General features: G+C 45.7%; 1 protein-coding gene across 4 annotated transcripts in view; it reads left to right on the forward strand.

Moving 5' to 3' along the window:
* Positions 1-16,413, forward strand: part of Abl (tyrosine-protein kinase Abl) — a 59,508-nt gene that overhangs the window by 8,086 nt on the left and 35,009 nt on the right. For 2 of the 4 annotated variants that reach the window (XM_077649591.1, XM_077649593.1), the window contains exons 2-5: positions 2,749-2,992; positions 8,977-9,275; positions 12,298-12,655; positions 15,723-15,949. In XM_077649591.1, coding sequence (XP_077505717.1) covers positions 2,749-2,992; positions 8,977-9,275; positions 12,298-12,655; positions 15,723-15,949 — 1,128 coding nt within the window. The remainder of the gene's footprint in view (positions 1-2,748; positions 2,993-8,976; positions 9,276-12,297; positions 12,656-15,722; positions 15,950-16,413) is intronic. The other 2 variants (XM_077649594.1, XM_077649592.1) reach the window with 2 other exon arrangements.

Raw genomic sequence — 16,413 nt, forward strand, 5'->3', positions numbered from 1 at the left:
TGCACACAATTCTATTGAACTTTGCAATTCAGAAATTATCGAAATTATTTTAAATTATGCTGTGATCACATTTCCCTTGATAACTATTCCAGTTCATTACACTTCTGCAATGAAGGCACCTTATAGTGGTGAAATCCTGGAAATTCATAACTTTTATCTGTCTTCAATGCCTCAGTGTTACAGGGTTGAGAATAGAAAACCCAGCGCAGCACATGGGATAAGAAAAGCCCTTTGGGTTGTGCTGTTTCGATGACCATTAACTCAATGAGCATTGAAACTGCCTTTGTGACAGGGGTATAGCACTAACTGCAGTTACCACATTGCTGAGCACACTGTTCCTTCATACATTACAGAAATACAGAGGGCAACTGGAATTACCCCCATGCTGAACATAGCCACAGCGGTGGTTTCGCTTATAGCGACAGCTTTATAGTTGCTGTTGTTGATGTATTTCATCAGGTTTGAAATGCGTGTTATTCATTCTCATAAAGGGGCAAGGTCCTGTTGCCAGAGTTTGGAAAGGTTTTGAGAACGAATATAGAAAGTATGGTTAAATTGGAAGTTACTATTACAGTTCCAGTACAGTCATGCCCTGTTAATATGGACATCTCGAGTTGTGGACAATTTTTCCGGGGACCAAGCTTTTCAATGCATTTATGCCTCGTTAATATGGAAACTCGCTGTCTGGCCAATGTAGAGGGTGAAAGTGCACAGAGCCCATGGGGCCTATGTATTTCTGACTCGTTAATATGGACAGCGATGAAAACCAAGTCTTGACTGCCGCGACCAGATGTTTCCTTTCCTGTGTTTTGAAAGCAGGACACCAGTGCGAAAGTGTAAATGCTTGAATGACGGCCCTTTTTTTTTTGCGCTTTCATGTTTTACAATGCGAAGGTGCCCAGTTGATTTTCCTTACAGTTTGCTGTATTTCATGAATTAATGTGAGGAAAGTCAAGCCGCTTTCTAGAGCTGCCAGCAACTAAGTACAGATATGCACTAGCCGTTCACGGGATGCAAAGAGTCGTAGTAGAAGATCTGCCATGATGCCATGAGATGCCATCACACATGTGATGCGCCAGTAGAGGCTTCAAATTACGCTGTAATTAATACTTAAAAGATAATGGTGACCAGAATAATGCATTAAGCACTCCCAAGGTTTCGTCCAATTTCCACTTCACTGACTACCACTATGCAGAGAAGCAGAACTTAACTATGAAGTGTTTTTAATTTGTTTTTTTTTATGATTCATATCATGATTCAGTAATGAGTCATTATTATTCTCTTTATGGATAGTTTTGCTCAGGAACCAAAGTGTCCATATCAGGCATGACTGTAGCCTACACTTGACACTCATGCTAAATGAAATGTGTACCAGCGACTTCTGCCTCTTACAGAATTCATTTCTAAATCTTAGTTTGTTTTAGTTCTAAAAATTTCAGGATTCTAAATCCCCCAATGACTGGTGCAGCTACTATCGTAGGTTTTTTCACTACTGTGTTCCATAATCATTCTGTGGCTGTATAGTGTGAGGATTTCCAAGATGTACTTAGTGCCTCTTAATGACACACTCTATGTGAGGAGTTAGCCATATTGCCGCTAAATCTTGCAACAGTGGCTGAGTGAAGGCTTGCAAAGCTTTTAAGGCCATTCATTTCTGCACTTTGGGGCTGTGTTTTGTCAGTTGGAAGCTGTCGCAGTTCTTAGAAAACAAATCAAAAAAAAAATTGTAGTATGAACGCTTACTGCGGTGTTAGAACATGTATTAAAAATTTTAAAGGCTGCTGCATTTGTCTTCGCTAACTGTCATCTCTTTGAAGTTAGTGGCTGACATAGGGTCATTAATCATATGAAGTTTGAGTTAACTACGAGAACACTACAAGAAGTGGCACAAAGATCAAAGAACTCTAACAACATGCAAAAAAATGTGCTCTATATGCAGCATAGCAACAAACACAAATTTTAGTCCTTCACTGAGCTCCTAGCTCTGTTTTAGCCTGAACTTTGTTTATGCTACTTTTTTATGCATATGTAAAGTATATGGCATTGGAATAGCGAAACATTGTACTGGAGCATTTTGGAATGCTTGCTTGTGGTGCAGAGTAGTCAGCAATGTTTGAAGCCCTAATTAAGCTTCAGAAATTACTAGGTAGAGAATTTATTTTAAAAATGCACTGAGGTCAGTGCATGGTTTTAAACGCTGCACAAGAGCATGAAACAGCATTTAACAGTGCTTAGGATAGTAAATTTTGCTTTAATTTCCTCTTAAGGAGCCCTCAGTTTTTAATGGTTTTATATCTTGTCACTGGAGATGATCGAAGTGAAAGCAATGTTCATGAAGACTGCTGCAGCTTTTCCTGTTTGTTATATGGTGCTTGTATTGGAATCTGCTAATCAGTATGTAATAAGTTCTCTGCCGTGTTGTATTTTGTTGTTTGTGCTAAGATCAAGTTAGCATGGTATTTAAAAAGGATGGTTCATCTTCAACAAGTAGAAGCTTGTGGCATGTGTTTACAGGTTTTCGAAAGGAGAGTGGCAAGGCAGTAATGATAGGTGTTCCTTTTCTTTTTCTTGCATTTAGTATCTTTAATGGTGCGTTTGGTCTGTTGAAACTATGGGTAAAGAGAAATGAAAAAAAAATAAGTGGTGTCTGTGCAATAGAATTGCAGTGCATTTGGAAGCATATGAATCCACCATCTTTATGCTATAACATCTTTCATGGCCTGTTGTTGCTTGTGGCTGTGGTCTTAAGGCCCGAGTTTGCAATGCACACAGGTGTATGTTGTGTCTGCAGAGGCCCTGTTGCAGAGCCGTCCCTTGCCAGAAATTCCGGATGGAGACGACCCTGGGTCATTTCGGGGGTTTCTGGCTGAGGGAGCCTCACGCTGGATGTCCAAAGAAAACTTGCTGGCCCAAGAGGATGCTGACCCACACCTCTTTGTGGCCCTGTACGACTTCCAGTCAGGTGGTGAAAACCAGCTTTCCCTCAAAAAAGGTATGTCCTTGCTTCTTTGCATGCTTTTTAATATTGTTTATGGTAAATTCTCACACTTCTGCCATTACCCTATAATAATTTCAGTCTCACATTGACAGGACAAGTGATTGGGACATCAGTAATATGTTGCCATCAAATTGTTTTGGGGTATGTTACAAGCACAGTGTGTTATAAAGGGCTTGATATTAATGCGAGAGCGTTTAGGTGGTTGTCTCACAAAAAATTGCCGGTTTGCTTGTCATGAAATTTCCTGATAAGTCAAGAGCCTGTGACGTCTGTGACATCATCCCAACCTGTCCACTGTGACAGGTGCCAACTTGCCCACCATTACCAACTTCATTGCAGTTGTCACCTCTGTGCCACTGCGCATGAGCCTTTACAGGAGCTCAGGGAAAAGCAACGTAGATCTCTCGTGCCCCACCGGTGGCTGTATTTGGAACAGCCACCTGCCAGGGCAATGGCGCATCGCTTAACCGCTGCACCTCTGTGCCAGTAGGGGTGTAAGTACTTCCTGCGACCTACGAACGCGATTGAGAGGGTTGTGACATCATCACTATCACGTAGCCACCAGTGGACCAATCATAGGGTGCCGCCAAATTTGAAAATCTGAGGACCCCCAACATTTGGAAGTTCGCCCACCCCAAAAATCCCAAGCAACCCGTAACGGTCACCTATGCCGCACTGCAGAGGCGCTGACACTAGCGCTCACAGCCGGCGCCTTGGTGCTGGCTGTGAAGAAGTTCAGTTCCGAATGCCTATCTCCCTGTGATTATCAACAATGGTGGCTCTGGCCTAAGAGATGACTGACCCCAGCAACCTACCGCCCTTGGGGGACCTTCTGCCTGACGCTACCTCGCGTTCACGGGATGTCGCAGCCATCCTGCTCCGCCTGCCCTCGTACTGGTGCGAGAACCTGTAAGTGTGGTTCGCCCTGGTGGAAGCAATCTTCCATCTCTACTGCGCCATCTTGGAGACCGCTCGGTTCCACCACCACATTTCCAACCTTTCTCCTGAGGTGGCTCACGAGGTGGCAGACGTCACTGCTGGTCCCTTCGGCAATATCCCATATCAGAGCCTTAAGAAGATCATTCTGGACCGCATCATGGCATCCAAGAGCACGCGCCTCTAGCACCTGGGAGCTGGGTGATTGCTGATCCTCCCAGCTGCTCAGCAGCATGCAGCAGGTTTCTTGCCGAGAGCAGCGTTGGCTGAAACGGTGCTCAGTTGAGGGAGCTGTTCCTGCTGCATTTACCGCAGTCTGTGCACCTCTTCTTAGTTGCTGCAGGGGAGATGACTTGACCGCCTCGCCGAGCTAGCTGATAGGGTTCACAATGCAACTTCCCCTTCAGTCGCCACCCTCTCTTCGACACCCGAGCCATGCGCTACAGTTGAGCCCACATATAACGGCCCCACTTAAGACGAACTTTCGCTTATAACGAACGAGACCTGCGCGACCGTCAAAATATACTTTTCTTCAATGCCATAAAATCACACGTATAGCGAACATCATTAAGCCCTGCTGATCGGTTACAGTGAACGGACGGCATAAACTCGGCGCTGCGATGCGAGATAACTGGCCTCTGACCCCTTTGTGCGCCCGGTGCGCGGTATGTTTTCGGGCCGAGCCTCATCCCAAGCGAAATGCCCGCCCCGTTTCGTGCCGCTCTGAAGAGAGCTACCCTTTCCCTGCCGACGCACCATCCAAGATCGCCCTCCCGCCCCTCCTAGAAACTCCGCTTCCCTCTCCTCACTCTCTTTCAAATCTGCGTGTGTCCTCTGCGATCAGTAGCACCGCCGCCAATGCTGATCGCGGAAGCCACGCTCTGTGAAGCAGGCCTTCCGTGGGAGCCAAGAGGTGGTCTGTGCTGTGCGTCTGTATCTTTAGCTTGATTGGCTGGATTGCCGCCTGTGTGCGTTGCACGTCTACCCCATCTCGCGCTTTTGTCACTTGTTGCGGTGCGGACGTTCCGTTGGCTTCGTTCAAATCTCGAGCCCTGGTTGTAATTCAGAATGGCGTACGGGAACACCGTGCCCATTTCCATTGTATTCAACGGTAGAGATGATGAAAGCGGCCTGGGCAGAGGTGACGGCCACTGGCGAGCGGAACTGCTTCTGCAAGGCCAGCTTCGTTGACTGTCTGGTGCCAAGCTTGATGCTTCGGAAGATGACCAGCCCGGCGGCGATTTGTGGCAGCGCGTCGCCAACTCCGACATGGGAACTCATGACATTGGTTGGAGTGATTTTATTTTTGCCGATGACGCCGCTGACACGGCGGAACAGTGCGCGGTTGAGGGCATCATTTCTGAGGTGCGGTACGACAGTGACGCGGAGGAATCGGATGAGGATGAAACTTCAGAGCCAGCACCCATAAGCGCACCTGTAGCAATGAGCTACGTAGAGAGCCTCAGACAACTTGTCTATGCCAAGGGCCTCGGAATAGAACACGCTTCTGTTTTAAACAAACTGGAAACCTCCCTCATCGGATCTGCGCTGCAAAAACACGTCCATCACGGACTTTTTCGAAAAGAAAAAATTTAGTGTTTTGACAAGCAACTGTCTTCAAAGCTGTGGTCCACTTACTACGAACTTCGGGATATAACGAACGGACGCCGCGTGACACTGATGTTCGTTATAAGCGGGCTCGACTATATCCCGGTTGGGGGCTTGGATTGACCAGTTTGCCACTTCTGTCGACACCATTCGGACGTGCTCTTATGTCCAGCACGGGCCCTCCCTACATCCTAGCTGCCATTCCTGCTCCCCGAGCGGCACCCTCACGTGCTGTACTCCCAACTCTCCTCTCTGCTGGTATCACTGCACCTTCGAGCATTTGCGCCCACAAGTGCACTTCACCTTGCAGCTAGTTTGGGAAATGCGACACGAGGTCACTGACAGCGGCATGTGACCTCATTCCTCAACCCAGCAGCCTTTTCTTGGTCATTGACTGCATTTCTATCCTACGCTTCCGTGATGACACAGGTGTCGAGGTCAGCGTACTGCTGTCCTTTGTAGAGATCTTGGCTGTTCCGCAGCTGAACTAGTCTTTGGCGCACACTCTACGGTTTCACGGAGACTTGTTTCTTACTTCAGCTCTGTCGCCCCCAGCCCCAGCAGTACTGCCCAACGCCTGCAGTACTGCATACAGCACCTCTGCCTGGTCCCACCTCAATGTGACCAGTGCATTTTTGTGCATCCTGGCCATATTTCTAAAGCGAGATGCTGTAAAGGTGCTTCTTACACCACCCTATGATGGCCCTTGCTGTGTACTCCACAAGGTGACTTAGTCTACGGCCATACTCCTTAATGTTCAAGAAGAGGTTGTCGTGCTGGACCGCCTCAAACTGGCGTACCTTAAGACGCCTCCCAAAGAGCTCCCCACGGATATCACTGGTGTGTCCGCCGAACTGTCTATTGCCAAGGCAGCCTCATCGTTGCCTCTTTCGGGTGTCCATTTCGCCGTTCCATCTGGGCGGGGAACCCTGTAGCACTCAACTACGCCGCACTACAGAAATGCTGAGACCAGTGTGCACATTTTTGAAGCTTGGAAAAAATCCGCCTTGGTGCAAATAAGTTCACACAGACAAAACAAGAGAGACAAGGAGACAACGGGCAGGCTCCTGTCCGTTGTCTCCTTGTCTCTTTTGTTTTGTCTGTGTTAATTTATTTGCACCAAGGTGGATTTTTTCCAAGCTTCAAAAAATGCTAAACCAACTAGCCCAGCAACATGCCTTACAGTGCTCACAGCCGGCATCTTGGGGCTGGCTGTGGAGAAGAGAAAAATAAAGATGTGCGGCGCGTGATGTGTGCGCAAACACAGCACAGGCAGTTCAATTCAGAAAACCTGCTACGCTGGTTCTCTTTCCCCCTGGCACTCTGCGGCAACCCTTGATTCCCGACAGACCCCCCAAAATTTTAGAAGTAGGCCCACTCCAGAAAATGGGTTAAGGTGGATTAGTGGTTTAGATTACTATAATCCCACATGATAATCCAGTTGAAAGTACTCCAACAATCTATAAGGTGATGACTCATACCGTGTAAGAGTAGTGAAACCACTTGCAGCGGTTTTGGTGAGAGGATCACAAGAACACCAGACACTTATTGTATACACCATAGCTGGCAACCTAAATGCTATCGCACTTTGTTTTTTAAGAATTTAATTAAGAAGCCCCCCCCCCCCCCCCCCAAGTTTTTTTCTTGGTATCTGGAGAGACGAAAATAGTGTATAATTGTTAACTAGGCCCAATTCATTGTTTTTTCTTGTTAAAAGAGGTACATCAGACTCATTAATTTATACATTTTCTTATTAATTCAGGCTGACAGTTTGGTCCTGTCAACCACGAGTATATGAAGTCGGCTCCTCTTAATTTGAATTTGGTGTAATTCAAACTGGTTTCTGGTCTGTCTTTAATTATTGAGAGTTGATTGTAACTTTTGAAAGTTAAAACATGGAAATATTGTTAATTGGCATGTTATGGTGGAGACTTTTCGGTTTTTAGTTTCTGAAATATTGGCAGACTTTTTTCGTTGTTTATTTCAGAGCACTTTTTTTTTTTTCCCCGGTGGTATATCTGGACACCTCTGTGCTCAAAGGTCATGTATAGTTCATTTTGGCTTGTTTGTAAGCAAGTTAGCAAAAGTAGTTCTTGTGCCAATGCTATTTAATGCATAAATGGCCTTGTTGAGAGCAGAGTGGCTGCATTATGAAAAACTGTCGCCGTGAAGTTGTTAACACTGGGGAAGTTAAGTGATGGTGCCATAAGAGAAAAACGTAAAATAGAACTTCGAAACAGAATTCGAAAACTCGGTTGTGCAAAAAGCCCAAATAAATAAAAGATCAAAAGCAATGTGGAAGCAAGCAACAAACACATACAGTTGCCTTCATGTTGGAATAGCTGCTTATGATAAATGCTGCTGCTTGCGTCATACTGCTCACTCGTCCACTCGTGGAACGAACTGTGAAAGAAGCAAACGTTTCACAAGAACAAAGTTTCGGATTGGAAAAAAAAAAGTCACCGCAACAAGAATCTAGTAGGAGGCTGAAGGCCTGCGATCACTTAGTACTCATGATGACAGCAGCAATGGAAGTGTTGTTGAACCGTCGCTGAAGCCAGACACTTTTTTCAGACATTTGTGCATGGTTTTGAGTTGACGGTGGCTTGTTACAGTCACAAACATTGTCAGCGTCCTTACATATCGTGAGAAATCTCGTTAACCCGGTCACGGCTCTGACAGAGTGATAAGCCTGTTAGGAGGAGAAGGCGCTACTCTTTGCCAAGCGATGCTTGACAAGGTGGTGAAGCCTCTTGGTCTGCTCCCGGCATGTGTCTAAAATAGTGGATCAGTGTCTCAAAACGTACACCTGCACTGCTTAATCCAATGGTCCTGTTGTCTCACCATGATCCTGACTTGCGCACTTTGTTAATACTTCCTTGTGACTCATTGTAACTCCTTGTAGCCAAGAGCCGGCAAGCTATGGTATACATCTGAAAGACACTGACTTTTTTTGGTTTAAACTGAATTTAAAAAATGAATTCAACGTGCGTTAGTAGTTTTTTTCTTTTTTCTAGTTCATAACTTGAAACTCCAACTCCTAGTTATGATGCAGAAACATTAACTGAACTTGAAATGAACCAATTGGTTCGAGTCAAACATAAGTCGTGCAGCTGGACATAAGCTGGAGAATATGCATTACTCTTACGATATTGTTGAAGGACAAGTGGGCAAAATGGAATGACTACACCACTTGTTTTATTACTCTTGTCCTTTCTATGACATTGATAGGTGACAGAGTGCACATTGTGAAATTAGCCTGACTAACTTTTCAAGCCATAACATGAATTGAATCTGTTGCCTCTCTGGGAAAACATGAGATTGCAGGTACTGATGTACATAAACGGCTCACATTTCATTGTGTGGAAATTGTGCATTTAACGGAAGTGCTGGACAAGCCAGTCATGACAACTGAGTCTTTGCTGTCGTTGCAGGGGAGCAGGTGAAAGTGGTGTCGTACAACCGGACGGGCGAGTGGTGTGAGGCACAGGGCCGCTCAGGGCAGGTGGGCTGGGTGCCTTCCAACTACGTGACACCTGTCAACAGCCTAGAGAAGCATTCCTGGTACCATGGGCCCATCGCACGTAACGCAGCCGAGTACCTGCTGAGCAGTGGCATCAATGGCAGCTTTTTGGTGCGCGAGTCCGAGTCCAGCCCTGGCCAGCGTTCCATTTCGTTGCGGTGTGAGGGTCGTGTCTACCACTACCGTATCAACGAAGACTCTGAAGGCAAGGTGTGTTGAGGAGCGTGCACTGTACCATATATTGTGGATGTGTGCTATAATAAGCCAGCGTGAGCTCTACAGGCAAATGAGTAGGTCTGGATTTTTGGTAGTCAGACTATGTACGGTACCCAGAGAATTTTTCAGAACACAGAGGCAACGAAATGCTGCATTTCCTCGCTGGTTTGAGGCACAGTCTGAAATTGAGAGGTGCACTGCACATGTAGCGTAGGGGAGTGTAGAACACGCCTTTCAGTTCGTTGCTGCTCGTTTAGAGTGCTAAGAAATTGAGCTTTTTCATGACTTCTATGTTCCAAAAACTTTTGTGGCTGTCTGCCTGTACATGCTATCTGCTTGTCCACATTTAGTGCCTCAGCTGTGTGGAAGGGAAAGGAAGGCAGCCCAGATACCAACTTGAGAGAGAGGAAGAAAAAAACACGCACAAAGTGAGATGACATGGTTATGATGCGGAGTACACTGGAACAACTTCTACTATCTTTAGTTTGTGTTTAGCAGTGTGAAAAATTGTTTTAGATACTTTCTTTTTTTTAAACACTGGCTGATACTAGGTGTTTCTTTGCTGATTGAAGTGGTATTTCAGAGTGCAGAGAGGGTCCGTAGCAAGCAGATTGATTTGAACTGCTTCAGAATTCCTAGCTTTGCTATTACTTTGTCTCAGCTAAAGATTCTTGTGGGAAAAGGTTCCTTGGAAAGCATTATGAGTGCCAGTTTATGATTACCCTTTCGTTTATAGCAAAGGTGTTATTTTGCTTCAATAATTGCAGTGAAGATATTAGTTGACTTGGCCATGTAAATCCAGTGTTAGCCTGAAACTGCATGAGTAAATTTTTGTTGTGTGCTCACTGCAGAAGTTGTAAGGCAGAGAGAGCTTGTAGTAGCCATGTAGTTTTACCTGACTGCCAGTTAGTTGACTGCAAGTTTAATTTTTTGCTTACTGAGAAAAAAGGACCGGTTTTGAGTGTATCAGTTAAAAATTATTTCTTCAAGTAGTGCCGAATGCACTACGCAAGGCATCAAACTGTAGCTTACTGGTTATACTTCCGAATAAAAAAAACCGCCAGAGTTGTGTGTACAAAACTTTTTGAAAAATTAAGTGTTATATATGCTGGTAACAAAAAAAAACAATACAAGCAAAACAAAAATAAGCCGCTGAAATGAGCCAGAACTTGATTACAAAAAGAAATTGAAATATACAAAATGGTGCACATGTTCTTAGCTACCATTCTTGTCGTTTTCAGCTGCATGCGTAGTACACCGCACTTTCCCTAGCCTTTCAAGTTGGACCCGCCGCGGTGGCTCAGTAGTTACGGCGCTCGGCTGCTGACCTGAAAGACGCGGGTTCACTCCTGGCCGTGGCGGTCGAATTTCGGTGGAGGCGAAATTCTAGAGGCCTGCGTGTTGTGCGATGTCAGTGCATGTTAAAGAACCCTAGGTGGTCGAAATTTCCGGAGCCCTTCACTACGGCGTCCCTCATAGCCTGAGTCGCTTTAGGATGTTAAACCCTAATAAACCAAACCAAACCTTTCAAGTTGGGGAACACGACTGCTGTGCCACTAGAGAAAGCAGTTGTGTGAGGATGTGAATTGGAGATAGATCTGTAATGTGCTGCTTATTACACTTGTTCTGAGTTCTTGTTTTCTATAGCAGAGCTTGCAGTTCCTCCTTTTCTCCATTTTTTTTTTTCACTTGTTAGTTAATGGGTTGGGTGAAAAGGGGGCGTGGTCTTCCTTGACATCATCACAATCAAAATTCTGCAAGTGCATTTGGTAAAATGTCTTGGCAGTATGTTGCGAAGACTCTAAACCATCAAATAAAACCACTCTCATCATTTACAAATCAAAGGCACCACATAAAATGCAATGTGAATGTTAAAACGGAACATGTGCGAGCACTCACTGATGTCCTCTGAGACGAAGTCTCACTATTGGAACTGAAATCCGATCATACTACATCATTGTCTAACTTACCACTGCTGCTCTTCCACGTTCGGTCAGCTTCATTTTTCTCGCGTTACAAAATGAAAAAGTGGCTGTGGCCTAACTGTGGCTAAGCCTGGATATACAAGCGAAAGCTTTAATTGTGCTGTGGTTAAGCTTGGTTAATCACATTTGCAAGCGTATTGTTGACATTGAGTTAAGACACAGTTGTTGAGCTGTGGTATCACTCTTCAATTTGGCTCCTTTATTGCTATGAAGACTGCCGGATGGTCGGTGAAGTAGTTTTGTCGGCTGGATGATCGGACTCTGCCTGGTTCCGATAGTACTGCGCGCGTGCACTGCACGCAGGCTCCTCGGCATTCTCCCCCATGATGTCTGTGCTCGCACGCCCCGGCGCGCCAGCTCGCTCTTCCTCAGTCTCTGACGCTAACTTCGCACGCTTGGCATTCCGGACCCTCTCCCTCCAGTGAAGCAGCTCGCTGGGCGATATTCGCGGGGTGTTCAGACGCCGCTTTCCGACAACGGCTCAAAGCCTCCCGCTCCCGCGCAACTCGAAGGCGGCCTGGCCTCACTCTCATGCTTGGACAAACTTGCACTGACTAGGCCAGCGCAGCACTCCTCTTAGCCAGGCGCACGGCGAGTCACGTAGTCAGGTGGCGACTCATCTTTGGAGAGCGCATGCCTAAAGCCGGCGCAGCTCCGGTCAAACTGCTGCCCACAGCGAAATCGGCGCCGCTATGCCAGTGAAGCGAAACAAAACTGAAACCAACCAAAAAAATAGAAGCAATCTAGATGGCACAGCTTGTCCAGGAGCACCGACTTGAATTTTTGGCAACAGGTTCAAAACGTCGGTCATATATGACCGATGGCCTGTGATGCGGTAAGGAAAGAGTTAAGAAATTTTGATGCATGAATGTATGACATGCGTGATTTGCGATGTATAGTTTTATCAGTTTTATCAGGCAGTTTATGCATGAGGCAATAAAGCATTGTTCTTAATAAAATTTATTTTGTACTCTGTAACCACTATGTCTTTCTGAATTCTTGTCAGAGATGATGCAATCATTGTGGTGCAGGTGTATGTTACCTCAGACTGGCGATTCAACACCTTGGCTGAGTTGGTGCACCATCATTCGCTCCATGCTGATGGCCTCATCACGCAGCTGCTCTACCCAGCACCAAAGCGCAACAAGCCAGCCGTATTCGCACTCAGCCCGGAGCCAGACGAATGGGAGATCGACAGAACAGATATAGTCATGAAGCACAGGCTAGGTGGTGGCCAGTATGGGGATGTGTATGAAGCTCTTTGGAAGCGCTACAACCTCACAGTGGCGGTTAAGACACTCAAGGAGGACACCATGGCTCTCAAGGACTTTCTGGAAGAAGCGGCCATCATGAAAGAAATGAAGCACCCCAATCTTGTCCAGTTGATTGGTAAGAACGGCTGCCACTTGCGAGAGAAGGTGCCCTGCTCTGTGTGCTATGCTGCAAAAACTGCAGTTTTCCATTCTATCGCTGCATCTGTCACGTTTGTGAGAGTGTACTGTTAACCCTGTGGAAAAAACCATTGATATCCACGTGCGTTTTATTGTGCCATTGCTTATTATCACAGCGTGTGGTAAAATGTGATGAATTGAGGACAATGCAGTGTGCTATGGAAAGGAAAATAATAGGTTTAACATTACGAGATGGGAAGAGTGCAGAGTGGGTCACATATCAAACCTGGGTTAGTGACATCCTATTCGAAATTAAGAAGGAAGAAATCGGCTTGGCAGGGCATGTAATGCGAAGGCATGATAACCGATGGTCAGTAACAGTAATGGACTCGATTGTAAGAGAGGGCAAGCTTAGCAGGGGGCGGCAGAAAGTTAGGTGGGCGGAGGAGATTGAGAGGTTTGCGGGGATAACGTGCCTGCAGCTGGCACAGGACGGGGTTCATTGGAGAGGTAAGGGGGATGCCTCTGTCTTGCAGTGGGTGTAGCCAGGCTGCTACGGCTGCTCATGATTATGATCACTTTGTGCTAAGCCTGTGCTGAAAGCTAATCTTTGTTGTCTTCAAGAATGGAAATTGCCAATTTACTTTATTCTAATAGTTCAATTCTTGAATGTGCAGTGATCACTATGACTGAGATCCAGAGAGACATGACCTTTTTGAATAATATAGTTCTCCACCATGTTCTTCCGCATAACTGTTCAGCTGCTTAGCTATTAAGGGGGGAGCCTGGTCTTGAAAAGAAAAATTTTATTAATGAAGTCACAGTTTAAAAACCTTCAGGGAACATGCATTTTTGTGTGCCGATTCTAATTATCTCATTTAATTTCATGTACAGTGGACTCTCGTTAAATGGAACCTCACGGGACCGGGAAAGTATGTTCCGTTTATCAGGAATTTCGTTTAGAGAGAGAAGGTTCAGGATATCGCAATTCGTTCTGAGCTGCTTGGTCCTGACGAGGCAGGTGTGCGCGCAGTTGGCAGTCTGCACGGAAGCGGATCTCAAACGCAAGATTTAGATAATAAAGAGAACAGTACACTATGGGCACAAACGTTATTGCACAAAAGCAGTAAGCAGGGAACTTTTTTTTTTTTCAAAGCTTTACTGAAATTTAAAAAAAAAAATGTCAATAGTTCACTTATTCCGTGGAAATCATTGGGAACTGCAATTTATTGGTTTGTGAAAAAGGACTTTATGTTTGCTTGTTTTAGCTCTCGCAACCATTTTCTTTGGATGGCGCCACCCATACTAAACAGGCTGCTCACTTCTGCAGAATTTTGGGGAGCCGTCTTGCTCGCCATTCCCCGCATGCTGTCGTTACTGCAGCGGCAGCCTCCCCTGAAACTGCACGACACACTATGCCATTCCGATCTTTAAATCTCGTCAACCACCCTTCACTGCACGAGAAACCTTCGATGCCGAGCTGCAGAACAAATTCTTCTGCTTGCTTGTGAATGAGTGGCCCGTTTATCGGAATGTTTTCACTGCGGGCTCTCCGCAGCCAAACCACCAGGCACTTCTCCAGATCTTCGTGGTTGGCCACCTGCAGTCGTTTTCGTTGAGGGCCAAAGTGTGTCGTCCCGAAAGCCTTCTGCAGCTTATCCTTGTCCTGAAGTATTCTCGCGAGGCTGCTCTTGGGGACAGCGTAGTTCGTCGCAAGCGCTGTTATTGTGAAGCGACCACTCTCGAAGTCGTTGATTATCTCCACCTTCCTTTCTAACGTAAGGGCATTGTGAGGTCGCTTCTGCGCTGTCATCGGATGCTGACTTCGAGACGAAATGTCGCAGACGACGCTCAACAGCGGATATAGGGCATAAGCCTAGGTGAACACAACTGCAAGCACACCGTGACAGAAAGCAAGCGATGCGGTTGCAGTGTGCGAGAAAACCGGAAACGTCCAAAGATGGAAATCGGAAAGAGGGGGGGGGGGGGGGGGGGGTGCAGTGATGTGTACCGCGATGGGGCTGCGCGTTTACATCAAGTTGCGGTTTCGAGCCTATTTTCGGTTCCGTTTATATACAGTGGTCGGAAAATTTTAGCTCCAATTAACGGGATTTTTTTTACATTGCCTTAATACAAAACCAACCAGCTGCGAGGCGTTTGTTTCATTTAAGCGTTGGTTCCGTTTAACCGACTTCCGTTTAATGAGATTCTACTATAAAACAATTCCTTGAGCACATATGTAATTTTTATGCATGTATATTGCGAAGAGCTTTGAAAAAAAAATTTGCTGTGGGAAACTTGCTGACATGTATGCCATTGGGTTCTCTTGATACTAAGGAATGCAGTAAGGGTAAAATTGTATTCCTGCCTATCATGGAACTTAAGTTATAGGGTTTTAAAGTTGTCACTTCAGAAATGCGAAGAAAAGTGTGTATTCTCGTTTCTGAAGTGGCAGCTTCAATACCGTATAACTCAAGCTCTATGATAGCCAGGATGATAATTTTGCCCTTATTGCATTCCTTAGTATCAAGACGACCCAATCGCATACATTTCAGCGATTTTCCTACATTTTCTTCCAAGCTCTTCGCAAAATAATTGCATAAAAATTATATAAGTGCCCAAGAAATTGTTTTACATGAAATTAAATTGCATGTTTAGAATCAGCGCGCAAAAATACATGTTCCCTGAAGATTTCATAATTATTACTACATTAACAAAAGACCAGGCCTTAAGAGTATCAATTGTGATTTTTTTGGCTGTAATAACATTTTCCATGCAGGCCAAGGTTCGGAAAAATCTGTTGGTAACTACACTTCACATGTAAACTGTTTATTGCACAGACTTGTGTCCATGAAAAAAAAAAACTTGATGGCATTGGTAATTATGATTCGTTGATTCTGAATGCTGCGGCTAAGGGCTGCATTGTTAGCATGACAGAACTTTCTAGGTGGCTCACGAGTGTCGCAGTGAACATTCTTGGGTATGGTAGATAACTTGGTGTGTGTGATAGCAATCCTTTGCATGTAATTGAGGTGCTTCATTTAATTTGCCTATTTCTCCTGCAGGGGTATGTACACGAGAGCCGCCCTTCTATATCATCACTGAGTTCATGGCCCATGGGAACCTCTTGGAGTACCTGCGCAACTGCTCGCGAGAGGAGATCACTGCTGTAGTGCTCATGTACATGGCTACTCAGATTGCTTCTGCCATGTCTTACCTGGAAGCCCGTAGCTTCATTCATCGGGATTTGGCAGCCCGAAACTGCCTTGTAGGAGACTGTCACCTTGTCAAAGTAAGTGCCCATGCCCTTTGCATGCATACTGTATATTCTCATGTAAGGGCCGCATCCCCAACTTGGCAGCCTGTAATTTGGGAGGGGGAGTAAGCCATAAGAATTGCTTCATATGTGTATAATTTTGCCTGCATGGCATGTTACGATGGGAGCTGATGGACAATAACTGCCTGCAACACTCGGTACGTTCACACACGCATCGTCCCGTGCACCGGAATCCGCTTGGAACTGTGAACATGTGGTGCCACAGCGCTGCTGTGTTGTCTTGAGGGCTCGGCGTTCGCACCAAAAAAGACAAAACGTTATGCTGCGCAAAAAAAAAAAAAAACTAGTATGGGGTCCACCCACACTAGCGCCGTGTTTCTTTGTGGTGTCGTGGCGCCCAGTGTCAGGCCTAGCGCTCTTGCGCCCAACTGCACTGAAAGTGCTTTGAATGTAGCCACGGCTTAATATAAAACTTCTAA

The sequence above is a fragment of the Amblyomma americanum genome, chromosome 1 (genome assembly GCF_052857255.1).
Source record: "Amblyomma americanum isolate KBUSLIRL-KWMA chromosome 1, ASM5285725v1, whole genome shotgun sequence".
Lineage (NCBI taxonomy): Eukaryota > Metazoa > Arthropoda > Arachnida > Ixodida > Ixodidae > Amblyomma > Amblyomma americanum.